Genomic DNA, 20,638 nt, shown 5'->3' on the forward strand with positions numbered 1-20,638 from the left:
CTGAGCAGCTCTAATTATTTGTAATTAAATGCTAATTAGAGGTATACAAAGTATATAATGTTATATAAACACAGCACATACTAAACACCAATCTTGCTTTTCAACACAAAACCAAGCTAAAAAGGCAATGCTTCGTAATGAACCACTTAATTTTACCATGAGGGGAAAATTCCACAAAATTTCATAAATCTGTAGAGAATCATATAATCTAGGTTCTAGTTCTGTTTTGCTTCCACTAAATGCATGACTTTAAGTCATTTAAGCTTTAGGAATTTCAATCACTTATTTTTAAAATCAGACTTAGACAACTTGATCATTTAAGATTTTTCCCTCAAAAATTGTGAGATTCTATAAGTCTTCCAGCACACTTCAATTTCAACTATTAAGTATCACTTAGAAAACCTAAAAAATGCAGATCTTTTTATGCGTAATAAATGGCCAGTGTTAGATTTTTACTATAACTATCCATCTTCCAAATATTTATAGATACTAATAAAGTTTTATGTAACCACTGCTGTCATTATATTAAACTCATAAAAGTATCTTTAAGACTCAATATTTTTGGGGCACCTGGGTGGCTCAGTTGGTTAAGCATCCGACTCAACTCAGGTCATGATCTCATGGTTTGTGAGTTCAAGCCCCACGTGAGGCTCTGTGCTGACAGCTCGGAGCCTGAAGCCTGCTTCGGATTCTATGTCTCCTTCTGTCTCTGCACCCACCCCACTCACACTCTCTTCTCAAAATTAAAGATTAAAAAAAATTGAAAGAAAAAAATTCAATATTGTTATAAAACCATTCTTTTTAAGAGTACAAAGCATCGAAAGATGCAGATATGCAAAGCTCTAAAACATATCAGAAATAACATTCCTTCTTTGTTTATTATTGTCTGGTAAGAGATATTATTTTGAAAAGGAGCCATTTATCACAGAGATGAGATGCATGTATGCTACAGAAAACATATTATAAAACCAAACAAAGTGTTAAAGAGTGCTATTTGTATATACATGTTTCTAGTCAAATGTAAAGGCACTTTATGTTAATTTATTAAGTTCATTAAGTAGGCATAGGTGTCTACCTACCAAAATGATATAATAGACAAGTGTCATGGGTGGTTGGATGGCTCAGTCGGTTAAGCATCTGACTTCAGCTCATGTCATGATTGCACAGTTCCTGAGTTCAAGCCCTGCGTGGGGCTCTGTGCTGACAGCTCCGCTTTGGATCTTCTCTCCCTCTTTCTTTTTCCCTTCCCCACTCACTCTCTCTCTCTCTCAAAAATAAATATACATAAAAAAATATCAAAATTCAAACAAAAAATGATCTCAAAATAGCTTACTCTCCTTGTATGAGACTCATGAACTTGGTAATGCTTTCACAACTAAATATTTTCATACATTTTGACTTACAAACACAAGAGCATTGCACTCTTTAAGGATTTTTCACAACTTCACTGCATAAGAGGAAATCAGAACAAAAAATTTCCAACGAATCTTTTTATATGCCATATATCACGTTTCTTACAAATGTGACTGCATGTTACTAATTATAAGGACAGAGAAATTAAAGGGATATAATTAGAATGAATATACATCCAGAAATAAGAAAAATAATTGCTAGTTCCTTATGATTATTTAGTATGACCTAAGTGGTTTTGGTAGAAAACTGGCTATTAAAATAATTAATATTCAAAATGATCTTTCCTTTGATGAAATGTATGGGCAAATTCAACTCACTAAAAGACCATGGATTCATTTTTGTGGGAAGTTATATTGAATTTAGAAAGATAAGGTTGCAAGTGACAGGAAGGTTCCCCAGCCCCCAGGACCAGTAGTGCCTGAGGACTAGCTTTGTGCTGAGCTGAAGATCAGAGTCCTACTCTTCTCTCCTACCTCTTAGACACGACTGATCCCAGGTAATATTTTGAAAGAGCTAAAGGCTCTCTGATGTTTTGTTTCCTCTCTTCATCCTTTCCCACTTCTTAATTTCTCTTTCATGATGGCCCTAAAGTGTTCAGGCTCTCAAGTGTTCCAAAGTCTCCTCCATCCATACCAGCCTCATGGGTGTGTGATGTGACTACTGCCCAGGGCTCTGCCTTAAGATGGGCTCCACACATGGCTTAATGCCCTGCCGCATATTAGTTACTCTTCATAACCGTGGAACCAAGGGGTCACACAGTTTTATTTTATGCTGGGGCCAAATAAAAAGATCATGAAGCCAGTCTTGTCTTCTATCCACAATGATATAGTGATCATTACAAACTATGCAAAAGAATAACCTTGAAGGAATATCCACTAATGCATGAATATCGAGTTATCTCTCAATTCTGTCCAAGAATGGAGCTCCTCAAATACTTACTTATGACCTTTGCTTATCACTTCACTGCTCTAGAGTTCTGTCACTCCGTTGACAAAATAAGAACATCAAATTATGAACTATGAGTCCCTTTCCGATCTAAATGACACTACCCTCTATATAAAAACAAAAACAAACAAAAAAACTGTGTGTTTTCAATGCAGGCAGAGTAAAAGATAACATGAAAATAATTTAGACCATGAAACATTCTGCTACTGTGGTCAATTTACTTATTTCTAGCTGCATGTTTTTGTGGAAACTAAATTTATCCATCAAACATGCACTTACCATCATGATACCTATATCACCAAGTTTATAAAATTTTCATTAATTATCACATCCAGTAGACTACAGCCCCATGAGGATAGGAACTCTGTACATGTTCACATCTGTAGTGAGAGGACTTGGACACAGTAAATGCTCAAAACATAGCAGTTAAATGTGGGAATGTACACGTGAAAGAACCAAGTACCTACTAAAAGTTAAGTTATTATGCTCAGTACTGAATATCCAAAGTTGTATAAGGTAAAAGTCTCTGCCCTCAAGGTTCTAATATTCAAATGGGACACTGAAGGAAAGAAACCATCATAGACTGATGTAACTATACTTTAATAGAAGCACGTTCAGAGCACAAAGAAGGACTCCTTTCACTTTGGCTGGTGGTACTGGGACAGGTTTCACGGTGGAGACAATGTCTGAGCTGAGTCTTGCGGCCTGAGTAGAAGCCCAGGTAAGTGAAAGGAAAGAGAGGGGGGCGGGCAGTGGAGGACATGAAAAGACATGGACGTGAGATAGAAGTTAGCCTGAACAAACTAGAAGTGCTTCAGATCACTGAACACCACGATTCAATGTGTGGAAGATAATCCCAAACAAAGATTGGAAGATGAAAAGGAGTCAGATCTTTTTTGGGTGATGAATTTATCTTGAAGTTTAGGGTGAGTCACTGTAGGCTTTCAAACAGGGAAAAGGACACAGTCAGTTGTATTTGAAAAATCTCTCTTGTTACAATGTCAAGGGTACAGTCTAGTTTAATGCCCAGGTGCCTGGGTAAGAAGTCTACATTTTCTATTCAATTACTGAGGCAACGAATGCTCGTAGCAACCACAGTTGGATAAGATGATATAACCCACGAGGGGTCTGAGAAAAGCAAAGGACCTGAAAACGTAGGCCAGGAATATGTAACCAGTGTCATTCTTGGCAAAAGGAACACTGTGGCTTATAAAATAATAAGAATAGCAGCAACAACAAAAACACAAGATAAGTCCTGGAAATCTGAAACATTTCCCCGAATTTGTAAGCAAGTCAATAGTATAATAAATACCAATAAAAGGGATCAAAATGCCATGTGAATAATGTTGGTGACACTTGAAGAGACAGAAACCGAAAGAATGGAGAACTATTGTGTCATTTAAGGTAAATAATTTGTTTTAAACATGGGTGGAGACCAATGTTTACTAAACATGAAAGATTAATATCAGTAGAGGAAGGAATTGTTTTTTTATGTAAGAGGTCATTGTGAATAACGGGGAAAAAAACACAAGTTACCATAGAAACCATTTTAAAAATACTGAAGCAAACTTCACTATGTCTAAGGAATTCAAAATCTTACACAAATCATTTGGCCCAGACCCAATTTTAGGCAGTTGCCAATTTCTCCTTTTCCCAGATATTTCCATTCATTTATTTGATACAAACAAATAAAGAATTATGACTTGCCTATTCTCAACATCATGACAAAGCTGCATATATTCTTCTAACATAACTTCTTAACTGTTTAAATGAGTGCATGATAGCCTGAACACGTGAGTAATTGCTTAATTAAATGATAGGATGTCATTCTTACAAAGATCAGGAACTCTGTATTTCGGTGTGAGCACCATGTAAACAATCTGTCAATATTCCCATCAGCCCCAATTAGAAAGACAATAAAAGAGAAAAATAATTGCTCAGAAATGAGCTATTTTTGTAAGGCTTGTAAGATATAAGAGAGATTGGGGCACCTGGATGGCTCCGTCAGTTAAGCGTCTGACTCTTGATTTCAGATCAGGTCAAGACCATATAGCCCGTGAGACCAATCCTGCATTGGGCCCCAAGTCAGGCTCTGCACTTGTGATTCTCTCTCTCTCTCTCTCTCTCTCTCTCTCTCTCTCTGTCTCTCTCATACACACACATACACACACACACACACACACATGCACGCGCTCACTCTCACTCTCGCTCTCTCTCTGACCCTCATCTGCTCACACATATGCTCTCTCTCTCTTTCAAAATAAATAAATAACATTTCTAAAAAGCTATAGGAGAGATTTATCACATGAGATTTAAAGTCCAGTATTTTTCCCTTTATAGGTATTTATTACCCTAAATTATATATTAATGGAACTAGTGTTCATGGGCACAAGTGTGGTCTTCATCCTTCTGTAAGAGGTTACCCCAAGAACCCATTCTGATCCAACACAAGCAGGGTTAAACAGTCTCCAGCACAGTGAGTTTTCCTCAATGCAAATGCAGTTTTCCCAAACTCAAGTTAGTACTTTTGGGAAGGGTACCACTCTTGATGGAGAGGGAATCCCAGAGCCCTCCCCATGTTTCAGATAACCCAAACACTTACAATGTCATACTTTCTCTTTTCTTTTCAAGAAACTACACCCTAGAGGAACTAATAAAACAATTACCAAAGCAATGAAAATACTTGACACACTCCGTAAAGATTTTCTCCACAACACAAGAGGAATGCTATTAATTTTGTCATGTGGAAAGAACCTAGGAAGATGGGGTCAAGGGGTGCAAGTGGACATTTTGGAGGGCAGGAGGTCCACCAGGAAGGAAGGCACTGAGATGCAATGGTCACACACAAACTGGCATCAGTGGGAGCAACTGTTCTTATCAAGACCATCTGTCACTTCACTGCAGGATCCCCAGCTCCATAAGAATGCAGGACTTATCAGGGCCAGAGTGAGAGACATTTTATTCTTAGGATGCATTTCTGACTGGGCTCTACATGAAGTACAGATTTGCATTTAATAAATTCTTAAGGAATTGTTCTTCTCAAATTAACTTCCTAGAATCTTGCAATTCTTTACACGGAATGAACAGGGCTATGCTTTAATTCTTCCAGAAACGAATTTGAAACTATATGCACATGTACTTGGCTCACTCAGGTCTGATATTTATACATATAAACACATAAGCTTTTTATATACTATAAACATTTGGAGGCACGAACATAAAAAGAACGGTAACAGCATTAACATAATTGATCACTCCCTCCTTGAATCCTTTCTTCTCTTGGCTTCCAGACCTTCCCTCTTCTTTTTCTTACCACATGGGCTGCAGCTTCTCAATCTCATATATGAGACCCCCCTCATTCCTTCACCACCTCACCCACCAATGTTGCATGGTTTTTCAAACCTTTTTCCTCTATCTGTCCTCATTATCTGGGTGGTGTCGATCAACCTTACAGCTTTAAATACTATCTGTGTGCTCAGGATCTCCAAATGCTTTCTCCAGCTGTGTCCTCGCCCTTGATGTCTACAGTCATATGTACTTAGCCACTTTTTGGGCTATCCACCAGCCTTCCAAAATGTAACACATCCGGAAAAAGCTCTTGAGTTTCCTCAACCCTGTTCCCAATAGTCTTTTGTTTTACCTCAATTCAAAATGAAAAATGAGAGGGCCCACTATCTTTCCTCTCTCTCATACTCCTTGTTCAACCCATCAGAAAATTATTTCAGTTTTACTTTCAAAATCTATCTAGATTTTTACCACTTCTCCCCTTCTCCACTGTTTAGTATCTAGTCCAAGTCACTCTACTTTCTCTTGTGATTTACCCAAATTACCTCCTTCCCAGTCACCCTGCTTCCACCACTGATAATCAATATGATATTACATATTTGTATTATATTCACTCAACAAATACTTACGACGTATCCGCATTATAAAATGCACTGCCTAATCAATGTGTAGGGCACTGATGTGAACTTGACCCAGTTTTTGCCTTCAGTGTGTTGCTATTCTGAGTGGTTGGGTTAGCCACATACATGTGACACAGAGCAATACTAGATAATTCCTATAAGAGTGCTATAAAGTGCTAAAGGGCTTTAGACAGAATTTCTGATTATATCAGCAACAGAGCCTTCATGGAGGAAGCTGAATTTAAGTTGAGCCTTGAAGGTACGTTGGGTTTTAGGAGCAGCCAATAGAGCCCGTTCCCAAAAGAAGAACACAGAAGAGTCAGGGCATCTCGAAAGCATTGCAAGGAGTGGCATTTGGTAGCTGTCCTGGGATCAGGTAGGGGAGCTAGAGGAGACAAGGGCTGGCCAGTTAAGATGCAGCTTGAATAAGGAGGCCAAGCCAAGAAGCTGGGACTTCAATAGAGAGGTCAAGGAAGATTTTCATCATAGGAGTGACAAAAGTAAGTGCCATATTAAAAGGAATTAATTTGAAAGCAATGGGTAAGAATGCTTTATGTTTTATTTGTAGGCCCAATTACTCTGAGGTTTAGAAGCCTGCCACATACTATATCAATAGCAATAAAGTGTACCCACACTGCATATTTAAATGTATTAACACGTATATAATTTTTGAATTGATCCGATTTACATTTAACTAGTTGACATAATTATAGTATTTGTAAACTTCTGTTCATTTTTCTAAGTTTTTTTTTTAAATTTATTTTTGAGCAAGAGAGAGAGGGAATCTCAAGCTGATGGCGTGGAGCCTGATGCAGGGCTCGAACTCATGAACCATGAGATTATGACCTGAGACAAAATCAAGAGTCAGATGCTTAACCCACTGAGCCACCCAAGCACCCCATCTTTTTTTTAATTACTTAATTTATTTTTGAGAGAGGGAGAGAGAGAGAGGCAAAGAGAGAATTAAACCTCCGTTAATTGTGATTTTAGCAGTTTTCTTTTTCTATTTGACAGCCAATATTTTTGCAGCCCTTTGAAGATCCTGAAGGCCTCAGGCATCTTCTCCATAACCATGAAAAGTAAAATGGCTTTGCAAACAGAAAAGCTTGCAGGACAGGGCATTATATGATGTATAATACACTTCATTGCATTTAAAAATAAAATGAACATGTAATATACCATTAAGAAGGAAAAACAGGGGTGCCTGGGTGGCTCAGTCGGTTAAGCCTCCGGCTTCGGCTCAGGTCAGATCTCGCGTTCGTGGGTTTGAGCCCCGCGTCAGGCTCTGTGCTGACAGCTAGCTCAGAGCCTGGAGCCTACTTCTGGTTCTGTGTCTCCTTCTCTCTCTGCCCCTCCCCCTCTCATGCTCTGTCTCTCTCTGTATCAAAAATAAATAAAACATTAAAAAAATTAAAAAAAAAAAGAAGGAAAAACATCTTTAAACCATGAAAGCTGAAAAAACAGCACACGAATCTGAGAGAGCTCGGACATAGGCTATGGTTCAGTTGGGTAAGGGTCCTTAAAATGATCTTATGATCAAAACCCAAGTTTGATTAAAAATAAATTTCAGATAAGAAAAATATTTTGAAGAGACCAAATAAAGTGGGATTCAATTTAACTGTTTTCTTCCTTTGCTTTTACCGTATGTCTTGACTAATTTCATCTTCAGTTCGTCTATTTAGGGGTTATGATTTATCCATTTATTCATTAAAGATTCATTTAACCGTGATGTTCCAAAATATAAATAAATAATCAGTGTTTTGTGCTGAGTTTTGCTTTGTATTTAAATTTGAGAAACTAGCACATAATATTCATTGTAGGGAGAAAGAGATTAAACCAAAAAGAGAATTTCATCCAGACACAATAAATGGATTTTTGACAATAATAGAAGAGTCATCAAGTCAGAGCAATAAAATTTAGAAGTGAATCTCTCAAGGTCCTGCAAAAAAATCAGAATCGCCATAAATGGCAAACCTCTCCTTCTCTGATGCTTATTTAATCTTACACTGAAGGATATTATGTCATTATTTATTTATTAATGTTGATTCTAGTTTCCAGTTAACTTTTTTGTTAGTCTAAGGTTTTCTTTTCCGGTATGAGATGTAGAGGAAATATCATATTTAACCAGAAAAGAGTTTAACCATAAAAGCCATTTTAGAGGGAGGTATGATTATGTTTTACTGTACAGTTAGCAAATTTCATGGGTATATCTCCAAGAATACATATCTATCCCTTTTCTCATTTTTTGGCCTTGAATTCATTCACTTGACCTTGCAACCAATAATCCTCCTTTTTCTATCAAAGCTATCTCGATGTGACACCTTCACATGCACATGCACACTTTCAATCTTCTCTGGCAACTGCTTCTCGGCCTTTTGGCTAAGATCAAGTATAGACTCTTCTCTGGCATTTACCACTCACTCTGTAAGTTTAGATTCATGCTGCCTCAGTGTACAGTAACAAACACTGATATGTCAGTTTAAAGTTCCTTAAACTGTGATATATTATCTTCAAATGAAAAAAATGTATTTGACAGAAGCCATTTAACAAATCCCGTTTTAAGCAACCGTTATGTAGCAGCATGATGAAATTTACGATGATATTGTCATTATCTTAAAGAAAGTTAAAAGCTTAAGAGTTCAGACCTGTACTTCTCCAATGTGACTAAAAACTAAAATGACTCCATAGCCACCTGTGCAGTGGATCCCCTTAGCCATTAAGGAGCAGAAAAGATATACACTAACGATGTTCATTTAAAATTTTAATATTCTTGTGTCATACTATTGTCTTGTATCTGCTTTTAAGGTTATATTTAAATTGATGGAAGGTACAGAAACATTCATTATTCTCAGGAGCAAATAAAAGTCTGCATTGCAGTCTGTCTGCTCATCCATAATTCAGGATCCCAGCCGAAAACATGATGCTCAAACAAGCACAAATATTGGCAAAGGTGAAATATTGAACTACTAGAGTAGCAGCTAAATTGGGTAGCAATCTGTGTATGTGCTTCAATTTCCTAGCACTAGAAATAAAAATTAAAAGCAGAAAAGCAGTCCACAATTATGGTTATAAACTAAACAAAGCAAGAGAGCAAAGCCAAGTTGCCCTTACTCAAAGCTATATGATTTTTATTAGTCATACACAGATCTGATATGACAATAAAACTCAAGAGGGGGGACAATAACACAGTTACTTAGATCATCTAAGAAAAGAACCGGGGATTCTAGAAAAATGTCCTCGTGGGTTTGAACTTTGAAAATAGCAACTCTGCTACTATTTAAGTTAACAGATTTCTTTTCCCTCCAATATATCCTCTCATCTGTCTTCACGACCTGGGCAAGAAGGCTGGCCCTCCGTTAATTAGCACCACGGTCACTGGTTTGGAGGATCCAGCAGGTAGCTACAGACACTAAGTGCCCTTGTCAGAAAATAGATCTCCTCTGCCTGGGGAGGGTGACTCTTGCTTGGGCTCCAAGCATTGGCAGGATGTACAACAAGAACTGAAATGCAGCAGAGACACAAACCTCGTTGGCTGAATCAGCAGAAGTAACCCAGCAGATCAATATGCTAACAGATATATCCACCAGTTCTCCTTCTGTTACATTCTGTTCCACGGTTGTAGGCTAGGTCCACTGCCTCTTGTGGAAGTGCAGGCCTTTCATTTTGTTGCCATAAGTAAGATGGGGTGGGGGGGGTAATTGATGCCAGAAACTAATAATAAATATCTAGTGCCTAGGAATTGTGTATCAAATGGTTCCAAATGTGTCAGATACCCTTATGACAGGTTATAATTCTTCCTTCTACTAGAAAGGAAAAAATAATTATTACAGTAAGTATAATCACTTTATTACATAATAAAATTACTAGGTTTTTTATTGTTTATTTATTTTTGAGAGAGAGAGACAGAATGCAAGTGGGAGAGGGGCAGAGAGAGAGAGAGACACAGAATTTGAAGCAGGCTCCGGGCTCTGAGCTGTCAGCACAGAGCCCTAGGTGGGGCTCGAACTCACAAGCTGTGAGGATCATGACGTGAGCCGAAGTCGGGTGCTTAGTCAACAGCCACCCAGGTACCCCTAAAATTACTAGTTTTCTACAGCACAGAATCTATAAAACCTTAACATTCCTCCTCAAATCTGCATGACTAGAAAAATTTGCAACGAATTATCAAGCCTATGCCTCTTCATCCAATTTTCTTCCACAACTATTTGAACAGCTCACCAGACACAGTTCTCATAGTTTTTAAAGCATCTTTTGTCCTCATCTCACTGAGCTTGAAACAATCCGGAGTGCGAGCAGTCTGCATTGTACAAGCTGGGTCCCAAAATGTACTGATGTTAAAATGGGCCACCCACTGGGACAAGCCAGGTGTGGGATGGGAGGGAGGGGCTTCAGTCCTTCGCCGACTCCACATGCTTCTCAGGAAAAAACCACTGATCTCTACACGACAGGAAATAATAAACTAAAAGACTGAGGCACCGCACTCTTCCCTCCCCTCTTAACCTGGTACTAAAAAAATTTCATTCAAACCAAAATAAGAATAAAGAGTAAACACTTTATAGAGTCATAATCTGATTCTGATTTAATCTTTTTCAAATTTACCCTGTACAATTTTCCTTTGCTGTGTGTGTGTGTGTACATGTGTATATATATGTGTGTGTCGTCCAGGGAATTTTCATATTTAATAAACACAAAGGAAAATCTGCCCTATCATCTAATTATCTTGCCTACGCTTTCCTAATGGGACCTCTGGTTTCCTTTCCATCGTTTTGTAAGTGAGGTCACTGAGGCACAAAATGGCTCAGGAATTTGTGCCCAGGAAACAGCAGAGACAGACACGGACAGAAAAATGGAACTTCAAGTTCGGTATTCCATCTCCCCAAATATAGATGTACGACTTGGACTGGAGATCCTTGGCACTGTGTAGACACATCAGGGTTGTTCTGCTGTTGTGGTGGTAGTTTTTTTGCCTATGGAGGAGGTCTATGCCCACATATTCAGCAAGGATCTGTTCTTTTATCTAACTAAGCTCTTTCTGGTGTGACAAGGAGATCGTCCAACAATAAATGTGGAACAAGTGCCACTGGCACCGAAGCATCAAAAATCAGCCCAGGACGACTGACACGTGGGGCAGCCTCGTGACAGCGGGAGCATCAGTGACACTGGTGGCCTCCGGTAAGACATGGAGAAATTCACAGTTCCACCCAGCTCCTGCCTTTCTATAATTGACAGCATCCCCTGGGCCACGAGTATCCAGATTTTCATCTGTATTTAAAAGTCAAATTACTGCTAAGCATATCAAATACATTATAAGTGAAGAAAGTGGGATTGTGAGAGATTAATTTGGCCACAGTGGAAAACCACAGCAATCGCTTGCTGGAAATACTAGAAAAGCAAAAAGCCAACCTGTAACATTACTTTAAGCTGTCCTGAAAAAGACCAGGAAAAAAAAGCCTATACAATTTGAATATTTTTATATCCATTTGGAGTTGGAGAGAGGTAGCATTAGGACTGTGACAAGCAAGCAGTATTTTCATATTCTTCAAGATGATTATTTTTATCGTTTAAGAATATACATGTTTCAACACATGTTCAATTCACTACTGCGAATTAATTTATAAGCTGCCATAACATTTCACTGCTAATGGTCTTCTAAAGAACAGTTTGCTATTAGAGAAAGAACAGAGGTGAGGAATGTGGTTCTAGACCATACGCAGCTGCCCGCCATTATTCCCCTCACGTCATTAACCCTCTGCAGCTCTTTGCCTCATTTTGCTTAAAGACTTTCTAGATCTCTAAGGGCCTCCTAGTTGAGGTAAGTAAACTATGAGTTGACTTATTTGACCATAGCGTACAATGTTTTATCACCATCACCATGATAACCTTGTGCACTGTCGCAGCACTGTACTCTCATTGGTGATTGAAAGGCAGTTTGGCAATAACTAACTTCCCAACCGGACACTGAATAACCATTAAGATCACACTATTGTACGTATAAAACCAAACAAAGAGCCTGGTCTTTGTCTTTTTCTACATGAAAAACATAGCATCTTCAAAGAGCATGGACTAGTCTCAAAACGCCATCACAAGACACGTCATTTTGTGATCCCTTGCTATAGTTTTATAACATTGAACAAAAGTGCAAGCAAACTGAAAAGATCCTGAGTTGAGCTGGTATGTAAAGTATACTTAAAAAATTCAAAAACAAAGCCTGACATTTCTGTCCCTTACCTTGCAACCTTTGCATCACATTGGCGATGTCCCGGGGAGACCGTGAGGCCGTCCTGGAGGTGGCCATGATGCCTCCCACCGCACACGAAACCGACACCAGACACTCCTGTCCCAGGGTGCGGTGGAACCACACCACTCACGAAAACATACTGGAGCGTTCTGGATCGATTTGTGGTCAGTGAATCTCAGGCACTTGCAGCAGCTAGCAAGGAGATAACCCCTTCTTCCAAAGACCACACCACTTCTTCTTTTCTTTCTTTTATTTTAAGACTATTCTCTTAAATGAACTCAGGAATCTGAAAAACAAATAGAAAAGGTACAACATTAAAAAAAAAAACACCTACATAGGTCATCCTAGTGCTAAAAACTTTTATTTTATTCAGTTCAAAATGATGATTCAGTACCAAAATGATGATTACTTTACCAAGTAAATGCATTTACTTATTTTTGAGAGACAGAGTGTGAACAGGGCAGCAACAGAGCGAGAGGGAGACACAGAATCCGAAGCAGGCTGAGTTAGTGGTTAGCGTAGAGCCTGACGCAGGGCTCAAACCCACAAACCGTGAGATCATGACCTGAGCTGAAGCCAGAAGCTTAACTGACTGAGCCACCCAGGCGCCTCCCAAGTGAAGTTTTTATAAAACACTAGGCAAATGCTGGGAATTCTTACATTTGACAAGATAAATATATACACAAGCTGCATATATTAAAATTGGTTGCTAAAAAAGAAATGTTCACATGTTCTATGTTTTCTTTTTAAACTATAATCTTTCTCCATTGATTTATGAAAGTTAATGTACTATGAAGTCCCACACCAAGTCCTCTTTCTCAATATTCCCAGGTTCTTTAATCTATGCTATTTCAGCCTGCTTTGTACATATATTTTGCAGTTTTTTTTGTACAATTTCCAGGACTGATATTAAATCTGAGCTCCTAGATGAGGACTGAGTAATGTATAGAATTGTTGAATCACTGTCCTTTACACCTGAAACCCGTATAACACTAGATGTTAACTATACTGGGATTAAAATTTAAAAATAAAAATGTAAACAAATCTTAGCTTCTAATAACTATTAGATGAGTTAAAACAGTATAAGTGGAAAGATATTTCATTCTAAAAATATGAGTTTCAAATATTCTGTGTTTAGAAGGCAAAATAGATTGGATTTATCTTCTTTCCTTCCCATACAGAAAGACTCTAACATAGGTTGTAAGGCTAGGGTTAAGGGTGGCCTGAGCAGAACGGCCATTTTCTTTCTAACCCCATCCTGAGTTCTGGGCTTTGGTCAAGTTTAATTCATCATCCTGGACTGGGCAAGGAGAAAAAAGAAAAGAGAGTAGTTGATGAAACCTTGACATTGAGACATTTACTTTGAAGAAGGGTTTCCTAACCCTGGGGTTAGGTGAAGAGAAGGTTTTGCCATAGGTAGGATAAATAATGAAGAAAGGAGAGGAGGGTGAAGATGCACCCAGAGACAGAAACGTAACCAAGGGGCCACACATTAGGGCCGCCCACGGGAGCTGACCCTTCATTACAGTTCGCGTCACACCTGTGCATTACGAGGAGGGCGCTAAGGAAGAAGAATGGGGGCGGGGAGGATGGTAGAGGCAAACTTGTAAAGAAAACACACCCATGTGGGATGGGCCACCTGCCAGAAGGAAGAAACCAGGAGGAGTCGATGAGTGCCGTCCAAAACCATACTATAACCTGAATGTATGGTCAGACAAACAGTATTATTTATCAGAGAGTGGCTACGTAACAGAGTAGATTATAAATTACAATTGGTTTTAAAGTGGCATGACTAACGTTAGTACACATTGGTATCTGGTTAGAATGCATGAATGCAAAGCTGATAACATCTTTTTAGCACACTATCTTAAAAGGGATGCAAAACATTGCGTATTGCTGCTGCCTTGGGGAAAAAGCCTCAGAAAGGTGTCTTGGAACAAGAAGGGTGTACCGGTCACTTACCAAGTCAGGGGGAGGCGGTGCAGTGAACTAGCATCAACTGGTAAGAAGGCACAGACAGACTTTTCTTGGCTACTTGAAGGAGGACCCAATACTTGGCAGCTTCTGGGCTAGAGAGGTACCTCTCAGTGGGTGGCTTTCCAAGGGATCCTCAGAGGAGAAATATTTATTTATGGCTGGCCTGTCATGCATCAAGGCCTTTAGCCTTGCTCAAATTATGTGCCCTTTAGCAGCCTTCATCTCCTGGGGGGAAATATTCCACTTGCCCACATGCAAAAGCTACCATACTTTGAAGACTAATAAGCAGTGAAGTGCCTTGAGGATATTACAGATGGGTTCTCCTAACTGTGAAAGTTAAGTTCTCCAAATGTAAAAATATAACTTTCTGAACTCTAGCAAGCTAGCTAACTAAATAGAGATGAAGAAAGAAATTCATTGTAATTCAGTTATCCCAAGCCAGCCCCTGATCAGCCCTGGGGTTCATAGAAGTCACAGCCCCCACCACCCATCAAGAATTATGGAATTGGGGTGCCTGGGTGGCTCAGTCAGTTGAGCATCTGGCTTCAGCTCAGGTCATGATCTCTCAGTTTGTGGGTTCGAGCCCAGAGTCAGACTCTGTGCTGACAGTTCAGAGCCTAGAGCCTGCTTCAGATTCTGTGTCTCCCTCTCTCTCTGACCCTCCCCTGCTTGTGCTATCTCTCTCTTTCAAAAATAAATAAAACATTGAAAAGTTAAAGAAAAAGAAATGATGGTATTATGTTTCATAATAGATTAATTTTAATAACTTGACATATACATATATTTATTTGATTTGTATCAATATATTTATCTTTTGATGGCCATATTAAGCTCAGAAATTCTCTGTGTATGTCCAAATTCAGATTATGTATTCAGTCTTATTTCTATAGTATAACAAACCCATTCTGAGTGTCAGAGCTCAATGCTGGGGTTCCAAGATGAATACGACCTAGATTCTATTTTTTGAGGAGCTTAGAACATAGTGGGAGATACAGCATAGAAAAAAAAAAACAATACAACAATACCACGGGCAAGTACAAATATAGAGATGGAAAATACAAAGGATGGGCATTAAGCCAGTTGGAAGGTTCTGGAAAAGTGTCCTGGAAGGGAGCTCACCCGTGAACTGAATCTTGGTAAATGAGCTAGTCAGGAGAAAAATATGAAAGGCACACACCAGGCAGAGTACCTTGAGCAAAGTCATGGACACAAGAAACAGCATGATTCTCTGTGGGAGTACCAAGAGTCAGATCGTGAAGGGCTCTCCTGGGTGACATTCCGGAGCTGAGGCTGGAGAAGGAGGGAGCACCAGATGGTTGAGGGCCCTGAGTGCTATGCTCAGAAGCCTAGTCCTGATTCTCCGGGAGGCAAGAGGAAACCACTGAATGATTTTAAGCTAGAAGTACCCAAGTATAATTGAGATTCTTCTAGGTACAGTTTTTAAGGGTATATTTGAAAGAGACAAGACTGAAAGATCCAGAAAGATCACTTAGGAAAGTATCTCAGGAGTCAAGATACTTGATAAGATAAGAGATGATGACAGACTAAAACAGGACAGTGAGTAGAGGGTAAAATCTGAAAAATCTTTTGGAGGCACGAAGTGTAGCACTTGACAATTGGTCAGGGAGGGGAGACAGGAAATGGGTGGGGGGAAGTGTCAAAGTGCCCCGGGGTTAACTCACAGGATTCTGCCTCTAGAGGTCGTGGGTCCTGGTACCATGAACTGAGCCCACAGCCAGATGTGCCCTGAAGATCTTACTTCCAATACTCTTCACCTCATGCACTCATATGCTTGCTGAACACCTTCACCCCTGTTGGGGCTCTGTTAGCTTAGCAGATCCCAAGAATCACGAAATACCTGGCCCAGAACCCACACTCTGCTTGAAGCTGTCCTTAAGCACTCCCATACACACTCCTGTACACACAACCCATGTTATTATAAATACAATTTGTCTTAAATTCACCACCCTTGTTACCCTCACACTCTAAGTAGACTCTGAACATTCTGCAAGTGTAGAGTCTATAACTGTTCTTATTTTGACATCCCACCATCGATACCAAGTACATCCCTGAGAACGTCCTAGACCCTCAACTTACATTTCTGTTTTACAGATAACTCCTCCCTCAGCACGAGAAAAGAAGTTAGTGCAATATCCTTCCTTTTTCAGACATAAGATAAAGTATTTTGCTTTCATCATATATATACACACATTTCCTCCTTTGTGACATTCTGATATTCTTGCTTTTTATGGATACTTTCACTCAGGGGGACATATGATATAAGAAATTTCAAATTTATAAAACAAAAGAAAAAGAAAAAAAAGGAAACTGGGGGTCAGAAGATATGAGTTCCAGGCTTAGCTTTGTTCCAGCTAGCTGCTGGTTCTGTGGATGGGAGTGCCCAATAACGGCCGATCACAGGGGGTGTGGTACCAGGACATGAGGACATTTCTAGGGCCTAAGAAAGATCTGGAACAGAGTATTAATTCCATCCATGTGACCTGAAGAAAAGGAAACTTTTCTAAGCACTGGTTTCTTCATCTGTAAAATGGAGTCATGTTATGCTAAATCAGGTTTAATGTTACCCGGCATAAATTAAATTTTAAAAGATCAATATGTGATCTTCTCAGCAGATTGTTCGGCCTGCAGCAGCGCTCGGGCAAATAACTGGTTTCCATTTTCCTTCCCCTGATTTCAGTTTCTCCACCTGCAATATGAGAAGTGGGCCCAGCACGGAGAGGTGCCCTCAGGCGGGCTCCCCAGGCCCAAAACCAGCGGCGGCACAAGTGACAGCTAAAATAACTCGCACGAGGCCACGAGAGCTTGAAACTCACTGCTGGGACTGACCGATTAGTTAGTAGGGGTCTGCTTGTGGGCAGAGGAGGGCCCAGCAGCACCAACAGGCTCACTGTTCCCAGGGTCGTGGGAAGTGGGGGGACCAGTACCGGGATGGGAGGAGCGAATCAGGTAGACACTGATGGGTTGTGTGTGAATTCACAGTCCTGGCACCCTTTCCAAATCCTTCCGGCAGAAGGCATTACCGTCCCTCTGCAGCTACGGACATCCACCAGTCTCCGACCAGAGAAAAAGAGCCCAGGACTTATTTCTTCCAGCCAAAGGGTATTGAGAAACTATCCATAAAGGACAGTGGTACTGAGTAAACAGCAGGAAGCAGGACAGGTAAGCCCCCCTGAGAGCTAACGTATCAGAGGGGGAGATGATATTGATAATATGGCAACAAGCAGGGGGAGTTCTGTCATGAAGAAATCCAGGGAGCTGCTCCAGCAAACTGAATACCCAACCGATAACCATCTGCTGCAATTATTGTGCAGAATGCAGTGGGAATTTACACGGTCTGCTATCTGGGATTCTCCTATCTGAACCGCACACGCTTCTGAACACCAGCGCCTGTGAAAGAAGCACAGGAGTGAATCATCAAACCTCGACTTTTCCAGTCTCCAAGCAGAATGGACAATGGCAGTTTTCTTGTTTGTGCTCCTAAAAAGAGACGTGTTAGGAAAAGCAGTAGGAGGAACACTGCTAGGCCCCCCCGAACTCATCTTAAAGCAAGGCAACCACAATTTTAGGTATTAGGAGGCGATAAGAGAAAATTCCAAACCTGGCAACCACGAGAGATGATGTGGTTTATTCCTAACTGAAAAAGGATGCATGGAGACCATAAAACACAAACAGATTCACAGCAGTGTGAAATAGAAACATTACTAAAGTAGATATCTAAAGATGTATATGAATAGAACATCTATTAAAATTCACTATTAAGCAAAAATCTTTAAAAAGCTAATAAATACACTTCCATCCCTTCTATCTAAGTCCTTTGCTAGAGTGAGTCACGTGTCTAATTTTAAATGTAATTATTGTTTTTCTCTATTCGTCCTTTAGCAGTGGTACCAATGAACAAACAGTAAGATAGCTAAGCCGTAGGTAGAAAAGGGATGTGGAGTTCATATAAACGTATTACTAATGGATGTGTAGGGGCTATCAGGGAATAGCACTGTTAATTATTCACTACTATGAATTGGTCCTTTTTCTGGAAGAACAAAAATGGAAGCAAGTAACCAAAAGACTAAGCACAGAGCTGATCAGCACGCCCGATATGAAAGGTCATGATTCAACTTTTTTGGGAAAGGTCACAGTGCAAATCAGGCCCAAAGATACCTGGCAGCTTCCTCCCATACTTTGCTAGAGTGTATACTGCACTTCTTGCCAAACTAGTTCTGGTTGGATTAGGGCACAAGGAAGGACGTATAACACATTTAAGAGAGGGAGAAATATGATCCCCTCCCGGCGGAGTCTTGGGCCCTGCCTGACTATCAAGGTCAGGCCACGGGGTGTGGCTGCAGTATCTAGAGCTGAGAAAACGCTAGCAACTTCACCCAGTCCTGGGCTTCCTGCATCCTGTCCAATTTACACCTCCTGTCATTTCCAAGAAGCTGCGTGGGCCGCAAGATCTTCAGAGAGCAGGTCCCAGTGAGTACCCTCCACACTCAACACAAGCAAGTCTTGAAAAATTCTGAATGGTCAACTGCCTTTTCCCACCCCCTCTTTCCTTGAAGGAAAGAATCCCAGTGACAAGAATTTGTATATGGGGACAATGAGAACAGAAACAAACCAGTTTGTGAAAAATCATTAGCTAAGAAAGATAACAACGAGTCTATAATGTAATAGCTGAGCAAATATTTTCAAAGGCTAGCAATATTATCTGAGCCAGTCTGAAGATGTGCCTTTATCTTCAGCATGGAACATATTAAATTAGCATTGATCGGGTACAATTTGTTCTAAATTTTCCACCAAGTAAGGAACAGACTCAAAAACACAAGAAAAAAAAATAGCTATGAGTTTTATTACACTGTTCTGGCAATATCAGGAACTTTCTATCCATACTATTAATCTTTTTCATCATGGGGAACAGCAGGCCTCTTAAAAAACAATCCTCAAGACTAATAGTGACTAAATCAGCATTTTATGCAGATGTGGGTCATATTAATAACTGTTGCTCAACTGAAAATTACTACATTTTCTCTTGCACAAGCCTGGCTTTTGTATACAAATGCTTCCTTTAGTAAGGCGGATCTCAGACAAAATCCCACTCAAGAAGAGAAAAATAATTCGTTTAGAACTTTTCTTAACGTTCACAGAGGAATTTCAGATACAGAAGGGTTTCCCACCCCAAGCTGGAAAGCCGAGAAAGGAACATTCCAGGATGCTAACACCGGTGTCACAGCTGACGTTCCTCCCTGGGCTGGGCCTGAACTTGCAGCCTCCGAGCTCTGGCACCCCGGGCGACACTGCCCCCCGCAGCCCCCCACGGGCTTTCTTTGCTTGGCTCCCGAGAGCTGCTGTACTCTGCACTACTCTCCTGCCCTTGGCCGTGCACCTGTCGCCCTGTGAACCACCATTTCACAGAACTCCGGCCGCGACGCAAAATTTCTCAAATGTGTCTTTCCGGGGAGGAGATGAAAGTTATCTTGCCCTCTAGCGTAGGCTCTGCCTGGAAACAATTGCAAGGTGACAGCCTGAAGCCCGGCCTGGGCGAGGTCTTCAAGCCCACGGCCCGGGCTACCCACTTCCCCTCCCCCCGCCCCCCCAACCCTTCCTAAAATAGTCGGAGGAAGGGAGGCGCCTAGAATTTGCCCAACGCCTGGCATCTCCCATCTGATAGTAGCAACAGTACCGACCATCACAACCAGAGGGTGGCCGCCTTTCGCTTCTGCATCACTGGAGCCCCAGAGAAGTGCCACAAGCGGAAATGACAATCCGAGCGGGGGGATATTAATAGGGACATCTACGTACGAGCTGCAGCGAGGACGCTCCCCACCTCCTTATCTCCTGGTCGCCGAGCCGCACACACGTACGCACACGGCCGCCACCATCACCGCCCTCTCGCTCCCGTGAAGCACGCACAACACCGGCAGGCCAAGTACAAACTTGCTCACAATTTTCTCCGCAATCTGCTCGGCGAGCACCCACATCAGCGCGCGCGCGCGCGCGCGCTCGCTCTCGCGCTCTCTCCTGCCCTCCATCCCTCTTTCTCCTTCCTTTTACCTTCGCTCGGCTCGTCCAGGTTCCCGGCAGCGAAGGGAGCCCGGGCGCGGCCGCAGGGCTGCGGGGAGCGGGGCCGCCCTGGCGACCGAGTGCCGAC

The 20,638-nt window shown here is 40.9% G+C and overlaps 1 protein-coding gene across 1 annotated transcript in view; it reads right to left on the minus strand.

Moving 5' to 3' along the window:
- SYNE1 (spectrin repeat containing nuclear envelope protein 1) overlaps positions 1–20,638 on the minus strand; it is a 455,818-nt gene that overhangs the window by 434,576 nt on the left and 604 nt on the right. Inside the window, exon 2 of the mRNA XM_029943998.1 lies at positions 12,492–12,787. Coding sequence (XP_029799858.1) covers positions 12,492–12,558 — 67 coding nt within the window. The 5' untranslated portion in view covers positions 12,559–12,787. The remainder of the gene's footprint in view (positions 1–12,491; positions 12,788–20,638) is intronic.

This window comes from Suricata suricatta, chromosome 7 (genome assembly GCF_006229205.1).
Source record: "Suricata suricatta isolate VVHF042 chromosome 7, meerkat_22Aug2017_6uvM2_HiC, whole genome shotgun sequence".
Taxonomy (NCBI): Eukaryota; Metazoa; Chordata; class Mammalia; order Carnivora; family Herpestidae; genus Suricata; species Suricata suricatta.